The sequence below is a fragment of the Hylaeus anthracinus genome, unplaced genomic scaffold (assembly GCF_026225885.1).
Source record: "Hylaeus anthracinus isolate JK02 unplaced genomic scaffold, UHH_iyHylAnth1.0_haploid 11989, whole genome shotgun sequence".
Taxonomy (NCBI): Eukaryota; Metazoa; Arthropoda; class Insecta; order Hymenoptera; family Colletidae; genus Hylaeus; species Hylaeus anthracinus.
Genome location: NW_026534337.1, coordinates 6,104,134 through 6,126,795, shown reverse-complemented (window position 1 = coordinate 6,126,795; position 22,662 = coordinate 6,104,134). Strand labels below are relative to the sequence as shown.

The following is a 22,662-nucleotide window of genomic DNA, read 5'->3' as shown; positions in this document are numbered from 1 at the left end:
GCAACGTATCTACCAAAAAAGTAAGTATCGACCCTGGCAGTATCGTAGAACATTAATAAGTATTTTTAAACAATCTAATCTAAATATAAATTTTTCTTTGCGTCCATGAGGGATATCTTCATATACGTATATCAACATATTCGTTAATCATCACGTCGAAACGAGATTGCCAACAATAAACAACACCGTGACATAATCACGGGTTTCATTTTCTCACCTGGAACTCTCGTGCGTGGAATTTATCTCTTCCAGCGTGTCGGATTTTAATCGTAAATTATTAAGGAAATTGTATGTCGCGCCGTTCGGTAAAAACAGGGAAGACGCCGCGCGCATGCGCGTGAATCCTTAGTAGGTCGCGGAGTCGGCATGAACGAAGAACTCGTCCCGCGTCGCTTCCACGGATCAGTCATACAAAGGTGACTCGGGATACGAGACGCGCATAAATCGACACAACAGACATAGGACACGTTCGTTTTAGAATTCTTGAATCATCCTGGGTGAATGTCGGCTCGCGAAACTCTTCCAAAATCAATTAGTTTGCAATTTAACGGAACCTTAAAAACACGCAAGTGCGCGGAGTGAGTGTGTGTGGTGGCTGCACATACGAGATTACAGAAGATTCGCAGTGCTAAGAAATGGGATACAGTGAGGCAGGAAGAGGAAATCATTAGAGATAACCGAGTGACGGACAGGGATAATACGTATTGGTCCTGTGGAAGGTGTCTGTGAAGAGGGATCGTCAGAAATTTTGCAAGGAAGGCGGTTGACGCGCGATAGTAGGTCGAATCGCTCGTTCGGCGGCGCTCGGCCGCGGTCGGGTGTGCTCGGCACGCTCGAATTCGAAGTTCGTGTCGTGGCGGTCGCGCGCTCAGCGGTCGGTCGGTCAGTCAGTCAGTCGCACGCGGCACACGAAAGCCTCGAGAAGTCGAGGGAGGTTCGAGAACCACGCGTGAAAACAGAACGAACGATACGTAAGGAACAACACTGGACAAGGTGAAGGCAAGGAACGATTCGGTGACTCGACGTAAACAAGACAGGCCCAGAGGACGATTAGAAACGGGATCGTGCGTTGCGCGTTTCATTCGCGCGAAGATACTGGAGCCGCTTTAGCGAACGGGTCGATCTCTCCTCTCCAATTCGAGAGATCGACTGACCACCCTTCGAGGCAGCTCGCGGAGGCAGTAACCCTTGACGGAGACGGAGTTGCAGCTGTCAAAAGTGAGATACTACGGGAGAACACCGGCAAAGACGAGATGGTGTACGGAGGAGGCTTCGATATGGTGGAAACGGTGAGTCTTGTTTTTGTTTACTGTGCCGAACAAAATGTCCTTTGGCTCGCGTGTGCGGCGCGTGGTTACATTCTTTCGAAGTTGACGAATCTCCGTTAAACTTTTTTTCTCTTTAGAGATTATGTTAAATGGCATCGCATCTATTTTCTAAATTTAGTAATTCAGACTGATACTCGGTGAACAATTATTAATCGATCTCATCTTTATTACGAGTCATTAGATTTTATGATTTTTCTTGATAATAAGAAAGTATTCGGTTCTACGTGTATTAGAATTAAAAGAAAATGTTTAGAGGAATACTATGACAATTTTATATTATGACGACATTCTTATGACAATTTTAAGAATCAAATAGATGAAATTAGTTGTTTCATGATAAAGGTAATCTCAAAAACACGTGCTTCGGTTTTAAGGGTAAGAGGAATACGTATCCCACATTCGATTAGGCGAATGTAGCCTACCCGGATGTCATGTGTACATGTACGGTTTATGTTTAAAAGTTGTATACTTCGAACTAAGTATTACTAAATACTTATTTTATACAAAAATTCAAATATCATGCTATTTCTCAGAATATGTTTTAATTAATGCATCATAGAACTAAACATTTTGCATTACTGATGAGTACCATACAGTATCATGGTTAAAACATCTAATAAAGATGAATTGAATGCTTACTAGGACAGTATTAAATAATATTTTATTTATTTAAAAATTAATATTTCTATATAAATAGAAATTTTAATTTCAGTTAAACTTACAATTCAAGGCAAAATTGAGTTCGTAGTACATACTTCATAAATCGTTTACTCCGACTACAAACGAAAGTAACCTCTAAGAGGTAGTTAATGATAGAACGTATAGAATTAGAATTTTCTAAGAAAGATAAATGTCAGTGTGTTACTACGTTAATCAATTGCGAAAGAATGTAGCTACGTCCTTGTATTTAGGAAGTGACGTCAAGCATACGAATGCCTGTTTAAAACCTTTTTATTTGTGAAAATCGTGTCGAACCGGTGTACGTATTCCAATCGTCGTGCTTCGAGTACGAACCGTGGAATACGAGAGGAATGTAGTGGCGCCAAAACTGTCCCCGTCAAATACCTTTCGCGCGACACTAATACAGTTCAAATTACGCGCCAATTTCGAACTACATTTTTCGAAGGGTTATTCGAAATATGAGTAAAAAGTGCAATATTAGTTTTTATTATATACGTTGTAGATTTAATATTCTGTTAATATTTGAATAACATTTGATATTTACACAAATATTAGGTTGTCCCAAAAGTTTCTTTCGTTTTATTAATAATTAATATATACACAATATTGTATGTTTTATGTTACATTACTGAATTGTGTACGATTCATTTCGCTTCATTACTGTTACAGCATCAATGTCTAAGAAATTAGATTGTCTGTTTATATAAACACTGCCACAGAAAATAATTGAATGCAACTCACGAAAGAAACTTTTCGGACAACCTAATAGAATGTCACGTTTTAATTACGAATTTTATTAATTTATGCCATATGCTGCTAAGGAAAATATACATATACAGAACGTATGTGGATGATATTTATTAGAATGCGATTAAATGAAAGGAAATTGGTTATAGCAGTATAGGTAGTTTATAGGATTTCATTAAATGATTAGAATATTAGTAAATAAATTGTAAATAGGAAAGTATGAGTATATAGCAGAATTTTTTTAAACGAATGAAATTAAATACAAGAGTATAATTAATCGGTAAAATTTTGAGAAATGATCGAAGTGTACCACATGTTTAGAATAGTATTAAATAAATTATAGCATAAAAATATTACGTAAAGAGTATTTGTCTCGCGATTTAATTAAATTAATGCGAACAGTCAGTCGAGCCATCGTGTAACGTTTGATTTTCCATAACGTGAAACATTTATGTTTGATTTACGTTTCTTGAATATGTTTGCGGTGGATGCAAGCAGCAAAGATAATATAACGGATTTCGCGTGATTCCCAATGACGACTCGCGGCTCATGTTTCAAGCAGAACTATTTGTACGCGCGGCGTACGCACGGTAATTAGAATTAATTTGACCGCGCCACTTTAGAAACAGCGGGTGTTTTACAAGTGAAATGCTATCCCGGGCCTGTTCGGCCGATGATAATGAGCAGGAACATCGGTACGTGAACGAGTTAACGGTTCGTCTGCCGACGAGAATCTCGAATTATAACGAAGACTCGGATGATTTCTCACTACGGTGATCCAAATTGTTGCGCGTGGTTGTACGTCGTTTCGTTAGTTAGTAAGACTGCGCTCGTCGGGATGCGTTTGCAAATTAGCGCGGTAAATTTATCGGTTTTGAATATCTATGCCTATGATGAATAAAAGGCGGGATTCCGAGAAAAGGTGTTTTAAATGCGGCAATTACCTTGCATAATACTTTTGTCTCGTAACTGGTGTTCTTTTGTTTCACTGGGGATACATAAATTCTGCAAAGGAGGTGTAGGTTCTTTTGAAGCCAATTTTTGACATTTTTGGCGTAATAATTGTAGCATGTATTGTTTGAATGTAAGCATTCTTTATTTAATATGAACATTTTCATCCCTTATTTGGAGCCTCTTTGATTGAGAGTTCTTTCTGAAGAATTCATAATCATTTTTTGTATATCGCAAAGGACCTAATTTAAGCGCCGAGACCCTTTATATTGCATACATTATTGTTGAAGTTTATATTGAGTAAATTGTACTTTATTAGACGTTGTATGCTGTTATATTTGTTTCGATTATGGCAAGCAACATGTATGTTTATATTTTGGATCAGGTATTTAAATAGCAGAATGCATGTACACATTTTACTAAATGTTTATTTCCTTTTTTTCCTTCTTAATTCATGTTCCTGTACGAGAGCCGTATCAAACATATTTCAGTTATTACATTTTAACCCACGTTATCTACCCTCTTTAGACAAATTTACACTGATTGTTTCTACTTTCCCTTCGTACATGATCTACATTACAAACTACATTGTTCACTGACCAGAAAAATGATTAACAATTGTTTGTGAATTTTTTTGGAAATCTATGTCAACGTTTTATAATAGAATACTTTTTTGTCGCTTTAAAATAAGTTTGTTCAATATATCTCTTCTTCGGAATTTTTTTCTTCGCGTTGTACAGAATTCTCATAAACTTTGTACTTACAAACTTTATTAAATAGCAAGAAATTTGATTTTTTCGTCGCAATTATCTGCGATTAACTTTAAAAAAAAGAAAATCTTAATCGAAAGGTCGAATTTCTTTTTTTGTTGTCATTTCGCTCGACTTTCGGTATCGACTTTTTTCGATTATCTATTTGCACGTAAATGTAATGATGTAATCCGTGGAAAAATTTCATTTAGTCGAGCGTCAGTGTACAATGTACTGTAATAATTAACAGTAATAAATCATCCAAGATATACAATGTTGCGTTGCTTAACAAAGTCCGTCGCGAATAAGTGGAGAATATTTGTGCTGATAATTGGTCAATAGACAATTTTAATAAAAAAAAAACGACGGCATTGATTTCAAAAGCATAAATGCTAATGTATTTCTTTTAATTAAAAAACTGTGCAATTAAAGGTTAAAAATCAGACGATCGTTATGTAGTGTTTTTATTTCTCACGTGAAGGTCTTGTTTCTGAACAAAATTATGTTCGAAAAAAAAAAATTTTATTACTTATGTATCGTAAAATGGGGTTAATAGAAACGAAAATTTAAAATTTTTTGTTGCTTAATTTGTATCACTTGCAGTAAGGTTACCTATAGTTCATTTTATGACTTTTCAATTATGCATGGTTGTACCTGTCTTTATATTTTATTAATATACATTTAGATTAGAATTTATTAGGCTCCCAAAACTTAATTGATCATTTACTATAAAGCAGTGTTTCTATTCATCCCAATTTGCTGGGTGGTTAGCATCTCAATTTTTCATTATTATTATTTGGGTAAACGGTGTCCAGTAATTGTTAATCAGTTCAAGGGTACCAGGGTTACATATACAATTTGAGCTGCGTTTTTATATTTCATTTTATTTGGATACTTAATCTTGAATACATTGGTACACCTTGGGTACAAAAGTGTTTCCATTCATCCCATATTAGAGCGATATTCGAATGGATACGTATATTTATTAGGCAATCATATGTGGTTATTTACAAGATTGCAGTAGAAAAGAGATAAGTTTCTACTCAACTATATTGAAACGGAAATGTAGGCACACATTCAGGGCAACCTAATGTAGTCTTCAGAATTATTTCAGATTTTTCCGTTACGGTTACATTTTCATTATAAATCAACAATTATTCACTAATACGGAAAAGTCAATACATCCATAATGCAACGCCTATTTTAACTCTTTAAAATTTGACTTTGGATTAGTATTATGAATTAGAATAGGATTGTGCAGAAACATGGGCTAGAAATAACACATAAATGAAGGAAAATCAATGTCAAAAGAAAACAGAACACCAAAGGTGTGAAAGTATTTCGATCTATTTTACAGTATAGTTGAGATTATCAATTTTATTTATTCAAGTTTTGCAATCACTAGTCTATACATTGTCTATACATTGAAATTTCTAAGCCTTCTTCGCCTCGTATGTCGCAGACGAAACAATTTCGTTACTCCGTACGCATTGTCCCAGTTTGTGTAACTAGATACGTCCCTGTCGTAGAAAGACACAAACAGTCGGAGACGGTCGCGCTGGCTAACTTTCGAATCTACTACCACTGAACTCTCAATGGTCAGGTACGAGAAATTTACTCGGCCGGTAGGCAATGGAAAATTTTGCGGTAAAAACGGTGGAAAAACACGGTATTTTCACTGGCTCGCCAACAGGACGCAGGGTGTGATTTAACTATGCGAAAGTGCTGCTCGTATTTCATCGGATAACTAGGCATTTGCGCGCTAATTGAGAAAACCCTAATCAACCGCGGTTCTTTCGTTGCAATTACCGATTACTGCTTGCTCGTGAATTTACGAGCTGCGGTCAATTTTTACGCTGCCGTTTGATTAGAAACGTATTAAACGATCGATACTAGTCTAAATACATGTGAAAGCGATCGAGAAAACGATGGATATTTAAAAGTTTATGGTTAACTACTCTAATGATGATAATTAGCAAAGTACTTAATCTAGAACTGGGCTTCTTAAACTTTTTTTCATTCGCCCCATTTATGATTGTGATTTCTTTCGCAACCCATAAAATATAAATTAAAAATATGTAAATATTTTGTGATGATTTATTGATTAGGTAACAATATGTGTACATATGAAAGAGCATAGTTTTAGAATTTCTTAAAAAACACAGAAAAATATGAAATTAAAAGTTGGACAAAAAGTTATAAAATACGCCTCATCATTGATAATATTTGATATTATATATATTTTATAACAATTTAATTTTATATACATATACACTTGACTAATTATTTTGAACTAAATATTTTTGTGCTAAATCGTAATTTTCTATTAATAACGGCTTAATTTTATTTGTATACATTATTCCTTATCTTTTAAATTTAATTATTAACTTCGTATAACTTCAATAGAAATAACGCCATAGATAATTCTCAGATAATAAATATCTCTCTTGTTTCAATCAAAGTTTCTTGTTCGAAAGAGACTCCTTTTACATGTTTATTTTAAAACATTTTTTTTTATATATCCATTTGATTTTTTTAATCTTTCATATATTAATATTGATAGCCTCTAGTAAGAAGTCTAAAAAGAAGAATGGAAATGTAAACAAATAAAACTGTAGACTTTAGATTTACCATTCAAATTGCTTGCATAGATTCTAAAACATTCATACACATATGTTTTATTATTCCTCTATTGTAATTGTACCTAAAAAGAAGTACATTTTTTATCGAACGACATCTTCTACTCTGAAGGGCCCGCGTTACTAGAAATGCTCAAAACGACGTCAAGCCGACAATTCGCTCGAAAATAAAGATTGCTTTCGTACGTTGAACGTTGAAATCGATTTCATTGGATCTTGAAAGTTTCTCGGAACACGTTTATGTGTTCCAGCTTCGTAAAGCAACAACTTCTTATTAACGTCCACGGTGGCCTTTCGGATTATTTTCAAGATGTATAAAAGGTTTATCTCGGGATGTGCACGAGAAACAGCTTTAACACCGCGTGAGAATTGATAGGAGAGAGCGATTAATTGATTCGTTTTTATCTCGTTTTCGACGACGATGAACTCTGCTTGATGCAGACTCTAAAATTATTTGTTTCTTGCCGACGGCATTTTGCAAATAACAGATAATTACACGCCCGGTAATTTCGCGTTCGCAGCTTATTTACCTTGCTAGTAGAGAAGTAATTGCGGTTCATCAGTTGAAACTTTTGTTCGAGTCGCTCACGTGCAACGTGACACTGATACGTTCAACCTGTTTTTTTGCGTTACCGCGTTTTATGCGTCGTTAACGAAAATTGATAGGCGTTTTTCGTTCCTTGTCTGCTTTTGGTATCGAGGAAGGGAAATCGAGCAACTCGCTAAATTACGAGACAGTCAGTCTTGTCTGAAACGTAAGAAACTGTTTTAAAATGGAGATTCACGTTAAAACATTTGCATGAATGTTGAGATGCCATTAGTTGATGCGTGAGAATTCTCAGACTTGAAATTTGCTACTATTATTAAGTATTTTTATTACAATGCCTCACTATTAATAATATAGAATTTTGTAAACATCTTATAATTTCTGTTTTGTAATTTGTTTACATCTTTGTCATTTCTGTTTTGTTCTTCAATATATTTTATTAAATATCTTAACACTATACCGATTGATAGCCGATTAATCGGCTTTTTGATACGACAATCAATATTTTCTTATATTTTGTTCTTGTTCCCATCGTTATATGAATGATAAAATAGTATATAAACATTAATCAGAAAATGATTTCAATACACAAAATAAATATCGTACGATACTAATGTTATCAAAATAATAAATATTCTTGAATTTAATTATGTATCCAATCGCTATCAGTCGATGAGATAATAAATAATTATTATAATTATTTTCTTATTTTTGGAAATTTCATTCCTATTTTTGAAATTTCACGGATTGAAGGCCTGCGTGAAAAATAATTTCATAAACAACTTAATTTCACAAAGAATATGTCGTCTAGTGTGTCTTTGTTTTTCATGAATTAATTATATCAAGCGTTTCTTGTTGTTTGTATTGTCTCGTTGACGTTCTTTTTTCTTTTTGTTCTCGTGGAGTGGTTAATGCGTATGTTCTGTAACAGATTTATGTATTCATGAAAGAGCTCTATAAGGCTCCGACTACATGAATGTTGCATTACCATATTCACGTATTAGATGTATCTAAATTTCGCTACTCTGCGCTGTTGACCTTCATTTCTCGCGTGGTCATATTTTTGTCTTATTTTAGCATCGCTCGAGAGTGTCTTGTCGAAGTCTTCATTTATATCATTCAAATGTTCTCTTGTAACTTTCCTTATTTGTAACACAGTGTTTATCGAACTGCGCTTTGTCATTGTTAATATTATCCATTGTAACACCGAACTGGACGCACTAACTACTCTAATTAAAAAAGAAGTACCATCTTTACAGTGCAAAAAGAATTGTTTATACATATTCATAAAACATTACACTTTAGAAATATTAAAACACATTCAGCCAAAATTTTAAATATTATTGAAAATACTGCTGTTCCTAGACATTTCAATATTTTTAAAATCCCTTACATAATGCGTACAGTGATGACGACGTTTGTTTAGTCTCCAATCATTCTGAATTCGTTCAATGATCTGACCAGTAAAGTTAGAGAAATTTATCCCAAAATGCTTACATTTTCTATGTGTGTCAACATTTTTATGTAAAACTTGATAGAAACATCGTTGAAAGTATAATAACATATGTATCAAGCATTCGATATCGTCAGAAAAAATTCCCAAGTACATATTAGCATTTTCTCTGCACGAAAGATGGTGTTTCCTCTTAAGGTAGTGCTCTACAGATTCAGTAGATTATTAAAATGTAAATGTTCCCTCTTCTCATTCAAAGCGCTTTAAATTTGCATTTTATTTTATGTTTGCACGCAATTGATCATCGCAAACACAGCGTGGAAATCCCGACTATAATTAAGTTCTTCTGTCTCTGGTAAATTATTTTTTGCTCGGGCTGGCGCGAAGGTTCCTGTGATCGATGATGCGTCGTATTACGAATTTCAATGATGAACAAGTGTACAATAAGTTGAACACGCTGTACAATTTTATTTCGAACGTGAGAACAAAATGACGAATATGAGACATGTGTATTTATTGCAAGGACACTCTGTTGCGTAAAGGAAAGCTTATTAAACTACTTGGTTCTTTAATTCAAAGTAAAATCCAAAGTAATTTGGAGATTATGAAACATGAAATGTTTATGAATAAACTGCGAATTTTATGCATTCATTATGTAAGGTAATATGATAAATGATGGTTAAGGCATGACTAAAAAGAATGTACATTTATTTAAAACGAAATATATTGATATTATTATTTGAATTAATAGCATATATTTTATTATATATGCATTCTGTATGTTTTTTACATGTTTCGCGCCATAGTGTACGCTATGAATGCATAAAATCTGCAGATCATTTATGAAAACACTTGGTAATTAAAATTCTGAATCAGGAGTGCTGGATACATTGCATCCTTGGCAATGAAACTTTTTTATGGAAAAAATCGATGTATTTATAGAAAAAGGTATTTTTCAGAGAGACGGGCTTGTACCACTTTCATAATGCTTATTTATTGTGTAGAATTTGGTATATCAGGTACCAAAATCAACTATTATTAAAAATTCTTTCAGAGGCTTCCGTAGTTTTAGTATCAATATTAATTATTCCAGAATTATTAGTCCAAGTTGGAGGATCCAACAACTCTTTCAAAAATCGTCATAGTTCTAGTTATTGGTAATATTAATTGAGAATCCGTTATTTTTAGTCCGAGCTGAAGGTTTACAAAATTCTGGCAAAGACCTCGGTAGTTTCGTGTGAATATTTATTAGTTTATTACGTTTAGTTTCAACTGAAGCTTTAAAAATGAAGCTTTAAAATATTAATTATGCTACCATTTATTGTCCCATCGTAGCTTTCAAGTATCATTCAAAAGACCTTGGTAGTTCCAGTATCAATACCAATTATTACTGTGTAACAAAATTTTTAATTTCCAGGAAGTACAAATGTAACCAATTCTTCAAAAAATTTCGTTACTCCCAGCATCAATATTAATTATTTCCCAATTTGTAGTCTCTCCTGATGCTTCAAAAAATCCTCCAAAGTACTTCAACTCTCTCGTGTTTATGATTAGATGAGCACATCGAATTAGGAAGGACGCGTGGACATGAGTGTTTGGTGCACCATAAATCTGACTGTTGGAGATAGGCCGTCTGAGTCGGCGAGACCATGCCAGGCTGACAGGGCGGGCATACTCTCGCGGCTGACCGCGTAAACAGGGTGTAATTAAAAAATCTCACTAGCCGGTCTTTGTGTCGGGCGTTGTATATAGTTGATGTCCTTGCCGAGGCAATTCGAAATCCTGTCCCGGTCTCGCATTAGCGAGGGCGTGGTTGGTCGTTCGTTCCTGGTCCGAGGATAGCAGCCTCTCGTAGTAATTGCACCCAGGCTCGTTTCCACGACACGACTTTTGCGGGTTCGACTTCTCTTCTTTATTTCGCTCTTTTTCCGCCCCGATCGCGCTTTCCTCGTCGCTCCATCGCGGGAAAGGCGTCTCCGCGACGGGTTGACGCGTTTCTCAACGCGGACGATCGCGGTCCAACAAAATAACTAGCAACCAAGAGTCGCTGTGTGACTGGAAGCATCCGAATATACATAAAAGACTTGGTATCATTTGATCAATTTCTTTTTGAATGAAAGAGAAATGTGTGACCTTTACTTTACATTCAGGGCCGTCTTAATGGTGGAAGAATACCTGAGGCAGTTCGAAAGAGGTGTAAATTGTAATTAATTGTATGAGAAGTAAGTGATGAATGACAACTATTAACGATTACTTGGACAATTGAAGAAGTATCTTCAATTTAGAAACTGGAGCATAATCAAATGCCCATAGAATAATTGAAGAAATACTAATATGATGTGCGACAAACTGTAGAAATAACAACATACAGTGGGTGTAGAATGTATTCGTACACCGATCAATTTCCAAAAAAAACTTTTGTGTGGTATTGTAGTTTCTTAACTTCTTTTTTTACAATCAATAATATTTTACATATTCTTGGAAGTCTCTAAGATAGATACAGTCCAAACAACATTTACTAGTTAATATAATTTGTGAAATTAACAAAAGAATGGGAAAAGTGGGTAAAAGTATAGAAGCAATAAGTATTTGTACGATTCTTATGACAAACCATTTACAGTAGAGTTTGTAACGTAAACACATTAGTTTATTGCTCCGTACGAATTAGAAAACATCAAATTTCCAGTAAAGTACTTTTGAAAAAGGTTCTAATGGAGGAACGGAAAAAGATCATACTTCGAATAACTAATAATTTACTTAATTTAATGCTTAGAAAAGTTACAATAATTATAAAATCAAAAAGAAATCTTACGAAGGAAGTATTATATACTTCTAAATTAATATAAATTTCTTTTTTTTTAAAAGAAGTTTTAACAATTAAACGGTTGCGCGAATACTTATTGCTTCAATATTTCTATCGATTTAATGTTTTTTTCTTGTTAATTTCGCAACTTACATAAATAGCTATTCTTTTTTGTAATCTATCTATTCTAGAGATTTCCGAGAATATGTAGAATGTCATTGTTTATAAAAAATAAGTTAATAAATTACAATTTTACATAGTTTTTTTTTGGAATTGATCGGTGTACGAATACTTTCTACACCCACTGTAAATTGGAATCTCTTTTTACTATCACGTAAACTGTCTTTGTACACTTTGAGAATTTGTTTTTAATAAACCGGAAAATTTTCTGGTAATATGTTTAAGGGTATTCGAAAGAGCGTTTCCTAGTACATATGTCGCGAATTTTGTATTTAAAAATATTTAAAATTTAACAAAGTTGCAGCGTTGTCATTGTTTACATGAGTATTACTCGGTGACCACTTTACCTCAGAGCTGAATTATCTAAAATTAAAGAATCAAGCATTCATGAATAACGTATTAAATTATTTAAGTACCTTCGAAATTTTTTTTTTTTTTAAATGCACACAGTATGCAATAATACAAAAAATGATCGAAAGTAAGGTTCATCTTACAATATTTGCAGAGTGAAATAAATTCCTACTTAGGTACAAAGACTTTATTTTGCATAATGATCCGCAGTTCAGTTATTAATAATTGAATATAAAGGTACCAAATTAATTGTTACACCTAATAACATTAAATGTTTCATTTATTCAACATAACCCAATGCGAATGAATGCGTCGAGTCACTCGATTTAATATTATACTTGCATTCCCCATTTAAAATATTAAATTTCCAAAATTTGGACTCGATGTCTGTTTTTGAGGTACAGATATAGATCAGAAAGAAGCTCGCGAGACGCGCGACGATTGAAACGTTAAAAGCGTTTGTTGCATAACGCTGAATTCGCGATTACGAGGCGTACCGCGGTAGGAATAGCGTTGTCGATAAAGGGAAAAGAAAATTGCGACGATATTAATAAAATCTCCGCGGTTGCTATTCACGAACGACAGTCCTTGAATGAGACGCGCGACCGCGACTGAATTCGACCGCTGGCGGAGGGATTTCAATCTGGGTCAAGTTAATCGTCGTGTAAAATTTTAATCAAATCCTTCGAGCGTTTAGAAAGACGTACAAATCTAAATGGGTCTGTCAAAGTTTATAGACGTGATATAAAGTTTATAGAGGTGCATTAGAAAATGTACATTATTTTCCATCGTAATCCTTGCACCGACTGCCAGTGTTTTTAATTCGATCTTGTGATTCACAAATATGTATAATACTTGTCTATATTATCTACAAAAACACATTAATTTATGAACTTGGAAAAAATTAAAAACATAATGTCACTTATTGCGATGCTTTCAATAACCTTCCCAAATATTTTTGAATAGACTTAAACATTCATTTTTTTAACAGTTTCTATAATGCGTCCCGGTGTCGTTGTAAACACGATACAGTTTCCGTGGCAGATCGGCAGAAAACAGTCGACGTCCTTGAATTTAATTAGACGCCGGGTACGTGCAATCGAATCAGATTAAATTCTTCATTGCAAATTCATTGTTCCGATTGTTTCTGGTGGAAACGAGAAAGAACAGCGGCGGCCTTCTCGGCTTTCCTGGAACCGCATCGCGGACTGTCCCCTTTTGCCCTTTCACCCCTTCTTTCACCCCACGTGGGTTGCGTAGCTTCGGGGCCAGCCGACCAAAGAATTCGCTGTATTATGCCGGCGAAAAAATGTTTAAGTGCGCCGACAAACCATTCGCCATGTTACTCAGGTGTCTCCTAACTCCCCCTTTGTTCTCTGGCGAACTTTTCAACCGATGTGCACGGATTTACATGCATACGGGACAATACCGCGATCATTACAACGTCTCGCAAAACAATGCCGATTTCCGAGGGTGGTTCGAGTATTAACGAGACCACCGGTTTATCGGTTTATCAAACGAATGCTTTCGGGAACGTTTTCAGCGAGACTCTTGCCATCCGGGAAAGGTGGTGCCAATAATTTTGCGAGTGTGGGGGGAGACTTGGGTTTTATTTTGATGATTTTAATTGAAATGTTCGGTGGAGAATTGGTTATTGATGTAGCACTAATTTATGGGAAGATAATGAATTCAGGGAATGTGATACTAAATTGTAATTAATTGAATGGGAAGTAAGTGGTGAATGACAACTATTAACAATTACTTGGACAATTGAAGAAGTATATTCAACTTAGAACATAATCAAATGCCCATAGAATAATTGAAGAAATACTAATATGATGTGGGACAAACTGTAGAAATGACAGCATAAATTAGAATCTCTTTTCACTTCACGTAAACCTTCTTTGTACCCTTTTCTGTGCAATACAATTTTACACGTTATGTTAGAATTCCTCGCAATTATTTTGTAGAAAAAAAAATCGAAAACTAACTTAACCTTCTCTTAAAATTGAAAATTAATCATAATAATTCTCCTCTCATCATTAAATGAGCTATTCACTGCACAAATCGATTAACTCCACCAGTCACATGAAAATTTTAACATAACTGACGATTATTTTTTGACTATTCTTTCTTATTAATTTTACATACTGTAAAGTACAATGTACTTTATTTCATCGCATTTCTAAACTTTTAGATTTATGGAGTTATTCGATTTATGCAAAGAACGGCTGAAATATTCGTTAAATCCGTGAATCACCGAATCGAGCAAACGATCGCGGGAAACACCTTGTCTCGAAAAGGCTCGACTAAACCGTCCGAGACTATGGTTACTGGTTGACGAATATCAACGGCATCTCTAAATATCAATAGAAAGGCCATTTTACGGAGGTCTGAAAAGTCGTTAAGCGAGGCCTTGCACAACCGTTACGATCGAGCGGTGCGAGCGGCAAAAGTGACGCCGGTTTGCGTGTCGAGCCGCCGATCTACGATCTAGGATCGATTCAGAGGCCGAAATCGGGGGCATTAATCAGCGCGCGGTGCGTACACGTGGGTGGTCACTATTGACGCAAATCGTAATAATCGTACGTTTGCTACGGCCGAGATAAATCGAGCGAGGTCGAGGCTTCGGCAAGGCGAGAGTATCCGATTTTCGAAAGGCAACTTCAAAGGTCGATCGCCCCTTGATATTTCTCGGCTCCCATCGAGAAAGTAACGCGGCGATCGGTGGAGCGAAGGTAGAATAAAAAAAAGAAGAAAAAAGAAAGCAGCGACTTCTAAGGAACTCAAAAGCACGCGAGTTCTCACGATTCTCCGTGTGAAATGGAACTGAAACGCGAGTTGCACAATTATGAGCCTTGTGTAGCTTCCACGTTTGAACGGAACGAAGGATAGAGGGAAGGTTACACGGTTCCGTAGGTGTAAGCTTGATTGAAAGATGCTTTCGTTTACTTTGAACATATCTCGTTGGACGTAAAGAATTATTTCAGGAATAATAGATATTTTAAATAGAATTTTAGTGTACCTTATACCTACAAACCGATTTGTCTTTAAACAGGTTAAACGATGAGAGGCAAATATACCTCTACAATAATATTAAATACCAATTCCATGCCATTCGTATTTTATTAGAGAAACAAAATCCCAAAGTTCTCGATAAGATTTATACGTTATTGTGTTCTTATATCTAATTATCTGTACAAGTCTTTTTTCTTATACATAATTCATATATCTATGCTTATGTTTTTATTACATTCTGTCTGGTTAAAATTTGGTTTTATGTTTATGATTGTTAGTCTCTATATTACCTTTTTATTTTAATGTTGCTGCATTTATTATTTCTTTTTTCTTGAGCTATTTAGCTAGTATGCATCTTAGGGACTCAAACATTGCATTTATCCAGTCGAGGTTTCTATTCTGTTTACATTTGACACGAGTCGAGCATCAAATGCAGAAAAGGACGTATGATGAGCATATGACAATAGAAGCTTTCGCTTAACGCCAGTTTATTTGTATAACGAAAAACGGCACCTAATAACGTATTATTAGTATCAGTATCATTTGTTGGGTTTCTTTTTCTAACGAACCCTCTACAGGGAAGGAGTATGGAAAAATCAGACCTCTCCATTTTTACATTTCGCCGAGGCAAGTGCTCACATCCTTGTTTAAACTCTAGTCTTTGGCTATCTGATTTATTGTTAGAAGTTTTGCTCTCGGGTCCAGTTAGTGCTGGATTTATTTGATTTCTGGTGTAGTCTATTATCAACGACACCCTTTTGCGGACCCTTTGTAGAAAATGACAGAGAGTAAAAGAGTTAGGGGTCCGAGGAAAACAAAAGCAATCGGCAGAAGCGTATCAATCATATTAGGATCATAATAAGGTCGATTCAGACTATACGACACGGACCGTCACGTTCCGGCAACGACACGTACCGACACCGACGCGACAAAACATTAAAACACGCGTTTTAATGGAACTATTCACACTTAACAGACACCGACATGAACGTTCCGCCAACGGGAATAGTGTGAATAGTTCCATTAAAACGCGTGTTTTAATGTTTTGTCGTGTCGTTGCCGGTACGTGTCGTATAGTCTGAATCGACCTTTACACTTTTCGTCGCCGCACACCAAGCCTCTCCCAATGGTAGGGATAGTCATCTTGCATTTACCCAGTCAATCCTTTTTTGCACGTATCCTATCTTTACTGAATCATTAAATGCGAAAGATAATATCATTATAGTGCCCACTACGATAACACCGACCCCTTTTGGTTTAAAATCTCTTAAAAATTTCACCTCGCGGAGTCCTGAACCAGAGATGGGTAAAACCCTAGGCTTCGAATAAATTTGAAGTTTGCCGATGTGTTTGTCTCGTTTCCTTCTTTGTAAAATGTTGAAAAGAAGAAACGAGACAAACGTATCGACGAACTTCAGATTAATTCGAAGCCTAGGGTTTTGCCCATTTCTGTCCCCAACGTCGTGTGATTCAGTAGTAAGGGTCAACGAGGTTCCTCGTCGATCGTTCGCAAGACGAGGGATCGCTGTGTGCCAGCTGGACGTTGCGCCACGCTATGGAAAATGAAGTCGCGCGGCGACTCATTCTCGCAAATTCTAGCGCATTAGAGCTATCTCTAGGGGGGCGAGGGTAGACAGGAGGCGAGCAAATCGTTTCGCAAGCCGTGAATCCCCGGGAGGTAAGAGCAGTGTTCGCGCAGTGCTCGCGGCGACAAAGTATTTTAAAGGCGCCACCGAGCCGAGCGGGGCGAAGTGGACGCGTTTGAGCGACAAGACAAAGAATATCAGATCGTAATGGCCGCTGTAAATTTCGCGTTACCGAGGACGAAACGACAGAAACGTACGAACGGCCAGACGGATGGACGTTCTCGTACGACACAGGCCAAAGGGACATGGAACTCCGAGGAGATTTGTGAGGGACGCGTGTGTCGCCGGGAGAGCGATTCTCGTTACCATTCTTCTCTCGCGAGATGATTGAGCGACGCGGATAGCTGCGATCCGTTAAATACGAATGATTTTTCAAACTGGACTGGAGTAACCAGGTTAATTCATCGGCGAAGGACACTGTCAGGTTCGCGACCGAGCCAGGGCTTATACAGGGTTTCCGATGAGATATTAGGTTGAAAAGTTCGTTCGGTTTTTGGAGATATTATTTGGCGATGGTTATCTCTTTGCTGGTCGAATCGTTACTTACATCACTAACATTTTCTATTGTTTATTACGTTAATTGCCACATAAATGTATATTCGAACGGTTCTGGCAGAATAAAAATTTGTTTTGAGACAATTGAAATCTAATGTAACGTTTGTCACAGGTATTATTTGTATAACATTATCAAAGTTCATGAGTTCTAACCAAATTTATTTTAGTTCTATAGTAAACAAATAATTCTAAAATTTGAGTAACAAAAGAAATGAATTTAAATGAAATTCATGAATTTTGACGAAGTCACGAAAATATACACCACGATAAATATTTCATTATGTAGTCTCCAATAGTCTAAATAATATTCAATCCTAGTAGACATTTTTAAGAATTTTTGTCTAGCAGTCAACGTGTTAAAGCCAGTCAACATTGAACACACCGTTGAAAATTTTGTATTCAATTCAACACAAATCACATGTCCCAAACTGTCCACCAATATCTTTTAGTTAATTTAACATATCATGCTTATGTCAATCGATAACACAAGCTCTATGTTGAATATATGTATTAATACAAAATGTTGGTAACAATTTTTTTTTGTGTAAGTTTATCAAAATTGTGATTTAAACTTAACTTAAAAAACGTGTTAAATCTAAAAACGTAATGTCAGGGAATACAACACAATCGCACAGAGTTTAAATTTTCAAATAGTATGCAAGACAATCCTTAAAAACAACAACGGATTCCTCAAATTAGTCAAAATATAATGAATTATAATTAAATTGTAATCATTGACGTGGTCACTAATAACCTCGTAATTGATGTGACCTTAAATAAAGTAATTAAAGAGAAAAAAAGTATTTTCATGATTATGTTAGTCACTGAAGTTATTAATTCGCCACTGCTACTTACAAAAATAATTTCTACCGTAGTTCGTTACCTCTTTCCCAGTCGCAATATCGCCGTAAGAATTCTCAGTGCAGATAATAGCAATTTCACAGGAAAGTTTTACCCGCTTTCTAATCTGCGGGGTTTTCCAGGATTACGCGAGTCGAAAGTAACGCACCAAACGATTATTACCTTTTCGCATCCTATTCCAGCGAGTTACACGCCGCGTGAAGTAAGATTCGAGCATTCAAATAACGTACTCGAAGTAAATGCTTCAACGAGCGTATCTTTTCGCAATTTGTGAGCTCTAACAAGGAGAAAATGCGATAGCCGATAGCCCAAACTGCTGTGTTTTTCTCCGAGACGTTATACTGGTTTCTACGATGTTTAGAGCCGGAGATCTGGTTGCGACGATAAATCTGCTCTAAGAGGTTCTTCAAGTCTTGAAAGGATGTCCTTCGTGCGATACTTGAAAAGAAACCGGTTTTGACAGCGAAGTCGATATGGAAAATATTGGGAGTTTCGCGAGAAACGATTTTCAACTATTTCGACCGCATTGGTCTTGTAAACAACTGCATCGAACGAGTCAGTAAAGAAATCAACCAGAGGAGACTAAAGTGAGCGATTAGCGATTCGTTAGCATCCGCTTGTGTGTCGAGTTTCGATAAATTTGAGAGCGAGGTAACTCATTTGCATATCAAAGAACCCTGGGTCATCAACAGCCGAACGTGGTTCGTGCAAAAAAATGAGGAACGTTGAGTATTTAGTGGACCGGAAGAGAACTCGTTTGTCGGGAACTACAGACAGATGTTTTCTTAGTTGGATGAAGAAAGACGCTACATTTCCAAAACAGCTATTATCGGGTGGAGAATTTGGTCTACTCGGACACTTTTTGGAGTCTACTATCTAAAAAATGGTAAAGATTATGAAAATATAACACTATTTGCCCTCTCTGTGGAACTTTTAAAAAGATAGAGAGATTTCAATTGACCGAATGAAAATAATTTTAAGGCGAATCGGCGATTAGTATTTACTTTAATTCATTTTCATTCCGCCAATCTACATTTCTCCATCTTTTTGTAAGTTCAGTTATAAAGAAGGTAAACGGAGCTATTTCTTTAAAACAACTTCAAAAGAAATTGTTAACAAAATTTTTGTTCAAATTCATCTCATAAACTCATCAATTTAACTCATTTTCAACCTTTGACCAGTCCAGTTGATTGAAAAAGAGGTAGCACAAAACTTTAAATAGTCGTAAAACCGGCAATTCTCAATTTTTTTTAAGAAACCTTCAAGATACGTTCAAAAATTACTAAAGACTATTTAATTACATTTAGGAATTGATATGCATCCCTATTAATAACCGATGACTAATCAATTGATCAATATTAATATTATAAAGATCGAGTTTCAGGCTATTTTTATAACACCTGTTCAAATTTTACGTGTTCATTCGTATATACAGATATAACTCATTCAGAAGCCTCCACGCGTAATCATTGTACACAGGTCGTCAGCGGAATTAAGTAATTGCATTATTAATTCAAGAATTGCAGGAATCGCCTCTGATAAGATACCGTCTAACGCTATGCGCTCTTTTACGAAACATCGTGTTACTCCGCGGCTCGTGGCGCACTCAAGGCTTTTGTTGTTTCAATCCGGACTACACTGACGCCAGTCACTTACTTTCACCCCGTTTGTTGCACGAACACCTTTTCATCTTTGGCGATCGCGCGGAATTCTCGCCGACGATTGACCCGAGTAAAACGCTTAGCGTACGCGTGGATGCGCCTCGTAAACGGCGATGCAGTCGATTTCAACCGCTAATTCGATGGCAGCAAATCTATTCCCGAACGATTGCGCCGCCATTATCGCTTTATCCCTTTCACGTGATCTTTCCGCCGTGGATCGCGAGGAGAACGTGGCCGGGAAGCGTGTCGCTCGCTTTGTTTGATGTAGTTCTCGCGCATTATTTATGGGTATCAGTCCTGGTTCCGAATTTGGCGAAGCTTTTCTGGCGTTATCCTGCGAAACAGTTCCTCGTTTTTAATTGCTGGCTTTTTTTTAATGGTTTTTTTTTTTTAGTACAGGAATGTACTTGATGCTGGCCTTTGTGATAGAGAAATGAATCATTTCCTTTTTGTATGTATTTTTTGGTTTAGATAAATGGAGATTAGGCTGACTTGTAAACGATTTTAGATGTTCATTTTCCGGAAGGGAAAATGTATTGTATACTTTGGAAGACAAATTTTTTTCTGGGAATACTTCATTCTCACTTTTTAAATAATTACGAAGAATAATATAATACTATGTATCTATGTAATAGATATAACGCATTAATTTTATCTAGCTTGAATATAGAAGACAATTCTGTAATTCATTGATAGAATTATTTATTTTAGAGTTACTAATTATTCTTTTAAAATATAGTTTAGTAATATTCATATAATATGAGACAAATAGGTCATATTATTTTTCGAAATGTCATTTTAATACTTTGTTAATTGAAGAGAATATATTTTTCACAAATATACTAAATAAAATATTAATAGTACACGCAACTCTAAAATTTACTATAACACCAATAATATAACGACTATCGAACCATTTTAAAATTCATTAACCAACGTGTCATTTCAGTTTACAATGCAAGATAACGAAAGTAATTATTACTCGTAAATTTCTTCAAATGTAAGATGCATTTTTGGTTCAACAAGCTGCATGACGTTATTCGTTGACTCTTGCTCAAGAATAATTCAATTCAATCAAACACATTTTACTGTATTAATTCTTTAACTAAGTATATTCATTTCTTTAATTTCATAACTCAAAGGTAAGCTACGTTGAGTACAAATTTTGAAGATTTAACATTTAAAATAGCAATTAAAATTACAATATTAAACATACAAAATTCCCAAAATTTGTACTTGACGTAGTTTATGTATACATAGTATATTCATAAGAAGCAATTATTCAATTTTTCCCGAAGAACTTCTTAAACTGTTAAATCATTTGCTTGTTCTGCTCTAAATACCAACGAGTTTCCTAATCCTTTTGATATATATTTCTTGTCTCCGTTCCGACGTCGAAAAACCGATCTTCTTTCGGGGCGTTTAGAAAGTCGACTTTCTTGAAGGTACCGTTCCCAGTAACAGCTGAGAAAGGATTTATATTTTCCAATCACGCGCGGTAATTTCAACCTAAACGGTGCTCGTCGATTACGACGGCATTCAACTAATAATGCGTCGACTACTATTCCGTTCGCGTATGAGTAGTGTACCTTTGCCTGTGGGACTCCACAGAACACAGAGAATAGTGAAGGGAGTAAAAAAGGAATCCTTGTTTCCAAAGTACACCCCCGCTTATAAGTGTGTGGACATGTCCTCAATTGGAATAAGTATCTAAGAAAAGTAACGAATCTGTTCTATTAATGATTTTCATTTATGTTTCTGTATTTAGTTTATGATTTAGTTTATGATTGGAGAATGTATTTTATCGATAGCTTATTCCATGTCTCATCTGGTAACAGTGAAAAACAATTCAATTTTATTTTAATTCTAATAACATTCTGGCCATTAATTCTGTCACTGATTTCAAAATAATATTATTCTGTTTATTTTGTAATATTTTATAGGTGTCGCGTCTTCTTTTAATGAATTTCATTTCTTTATTTAGTTTATGTTGCATTAGAGAATATATTTTATGAATAGTTTATTCAATGTCTCACCTGGCAATTACGAAAAACTATTCAACTTTCTTTTCATTTCAGTAGTATTCTAGTTACCAATTTTTTTACTTTTTACGTTTATTTTGTAATATCTTATAGGTGCACCATATAGGTATCATCTAGGTATATTAGCTATATACTTTCGCTTTAAATGTTTTTCAAATGTTTTTCAAACATTTTTTCAAATTCTTCTACATAAATGATGGTATCTGAGAAAATATGAATTTGCATAAACATCCACAGTCTAGTTATAAGTAACAGTAAAAAATTATCAATTTTTCACATTTTCTCTATGAAATTGGATATATCGCTAAAAACTTTAATATTAAACGATGCAATATCATAAACACGTTGACAGCCAGACTGATTCACATTGGAAATGTCTACAGGACCAAAATTTTATTTCGAGACAATTGAAAACTGTAGAATCTAACATTTGTCGTGTCACTTACATTT

The 22,662-nt window shown here is 35.4% G+C and overlaps 1 protein-coding gene across 5 annotated transcripts in view; it reads left to right on the top strand.

Moving 5' to 3' along the window:
• Positions 1-402: 402 nt before the first annotated feature.
• LOC128888024 (DNA-binding protein D-ETS-4) overlaps positions 403-22,662 on the top strand; it is a 156,739-nt gene continuing 134,479 nt past the window's right edge. For all 5 annotated transcript variants that reach the window (XR_008460143.1, XR_008460142.1, XR_008460140.1 and 2 more), the window contains exon 1: positions 403-1,289. Coding sequence is in view for 1 of the 5 variants with exons in the window: in XM_054144612.1 (XP_054000587.1) it covers positions 1,254-1,289 (36 nt within the window). In the remaining 4 variants the exon portion in view is untranslated. The remainder of the gene's footprint in view (positions 1,290-22,662) is intronic.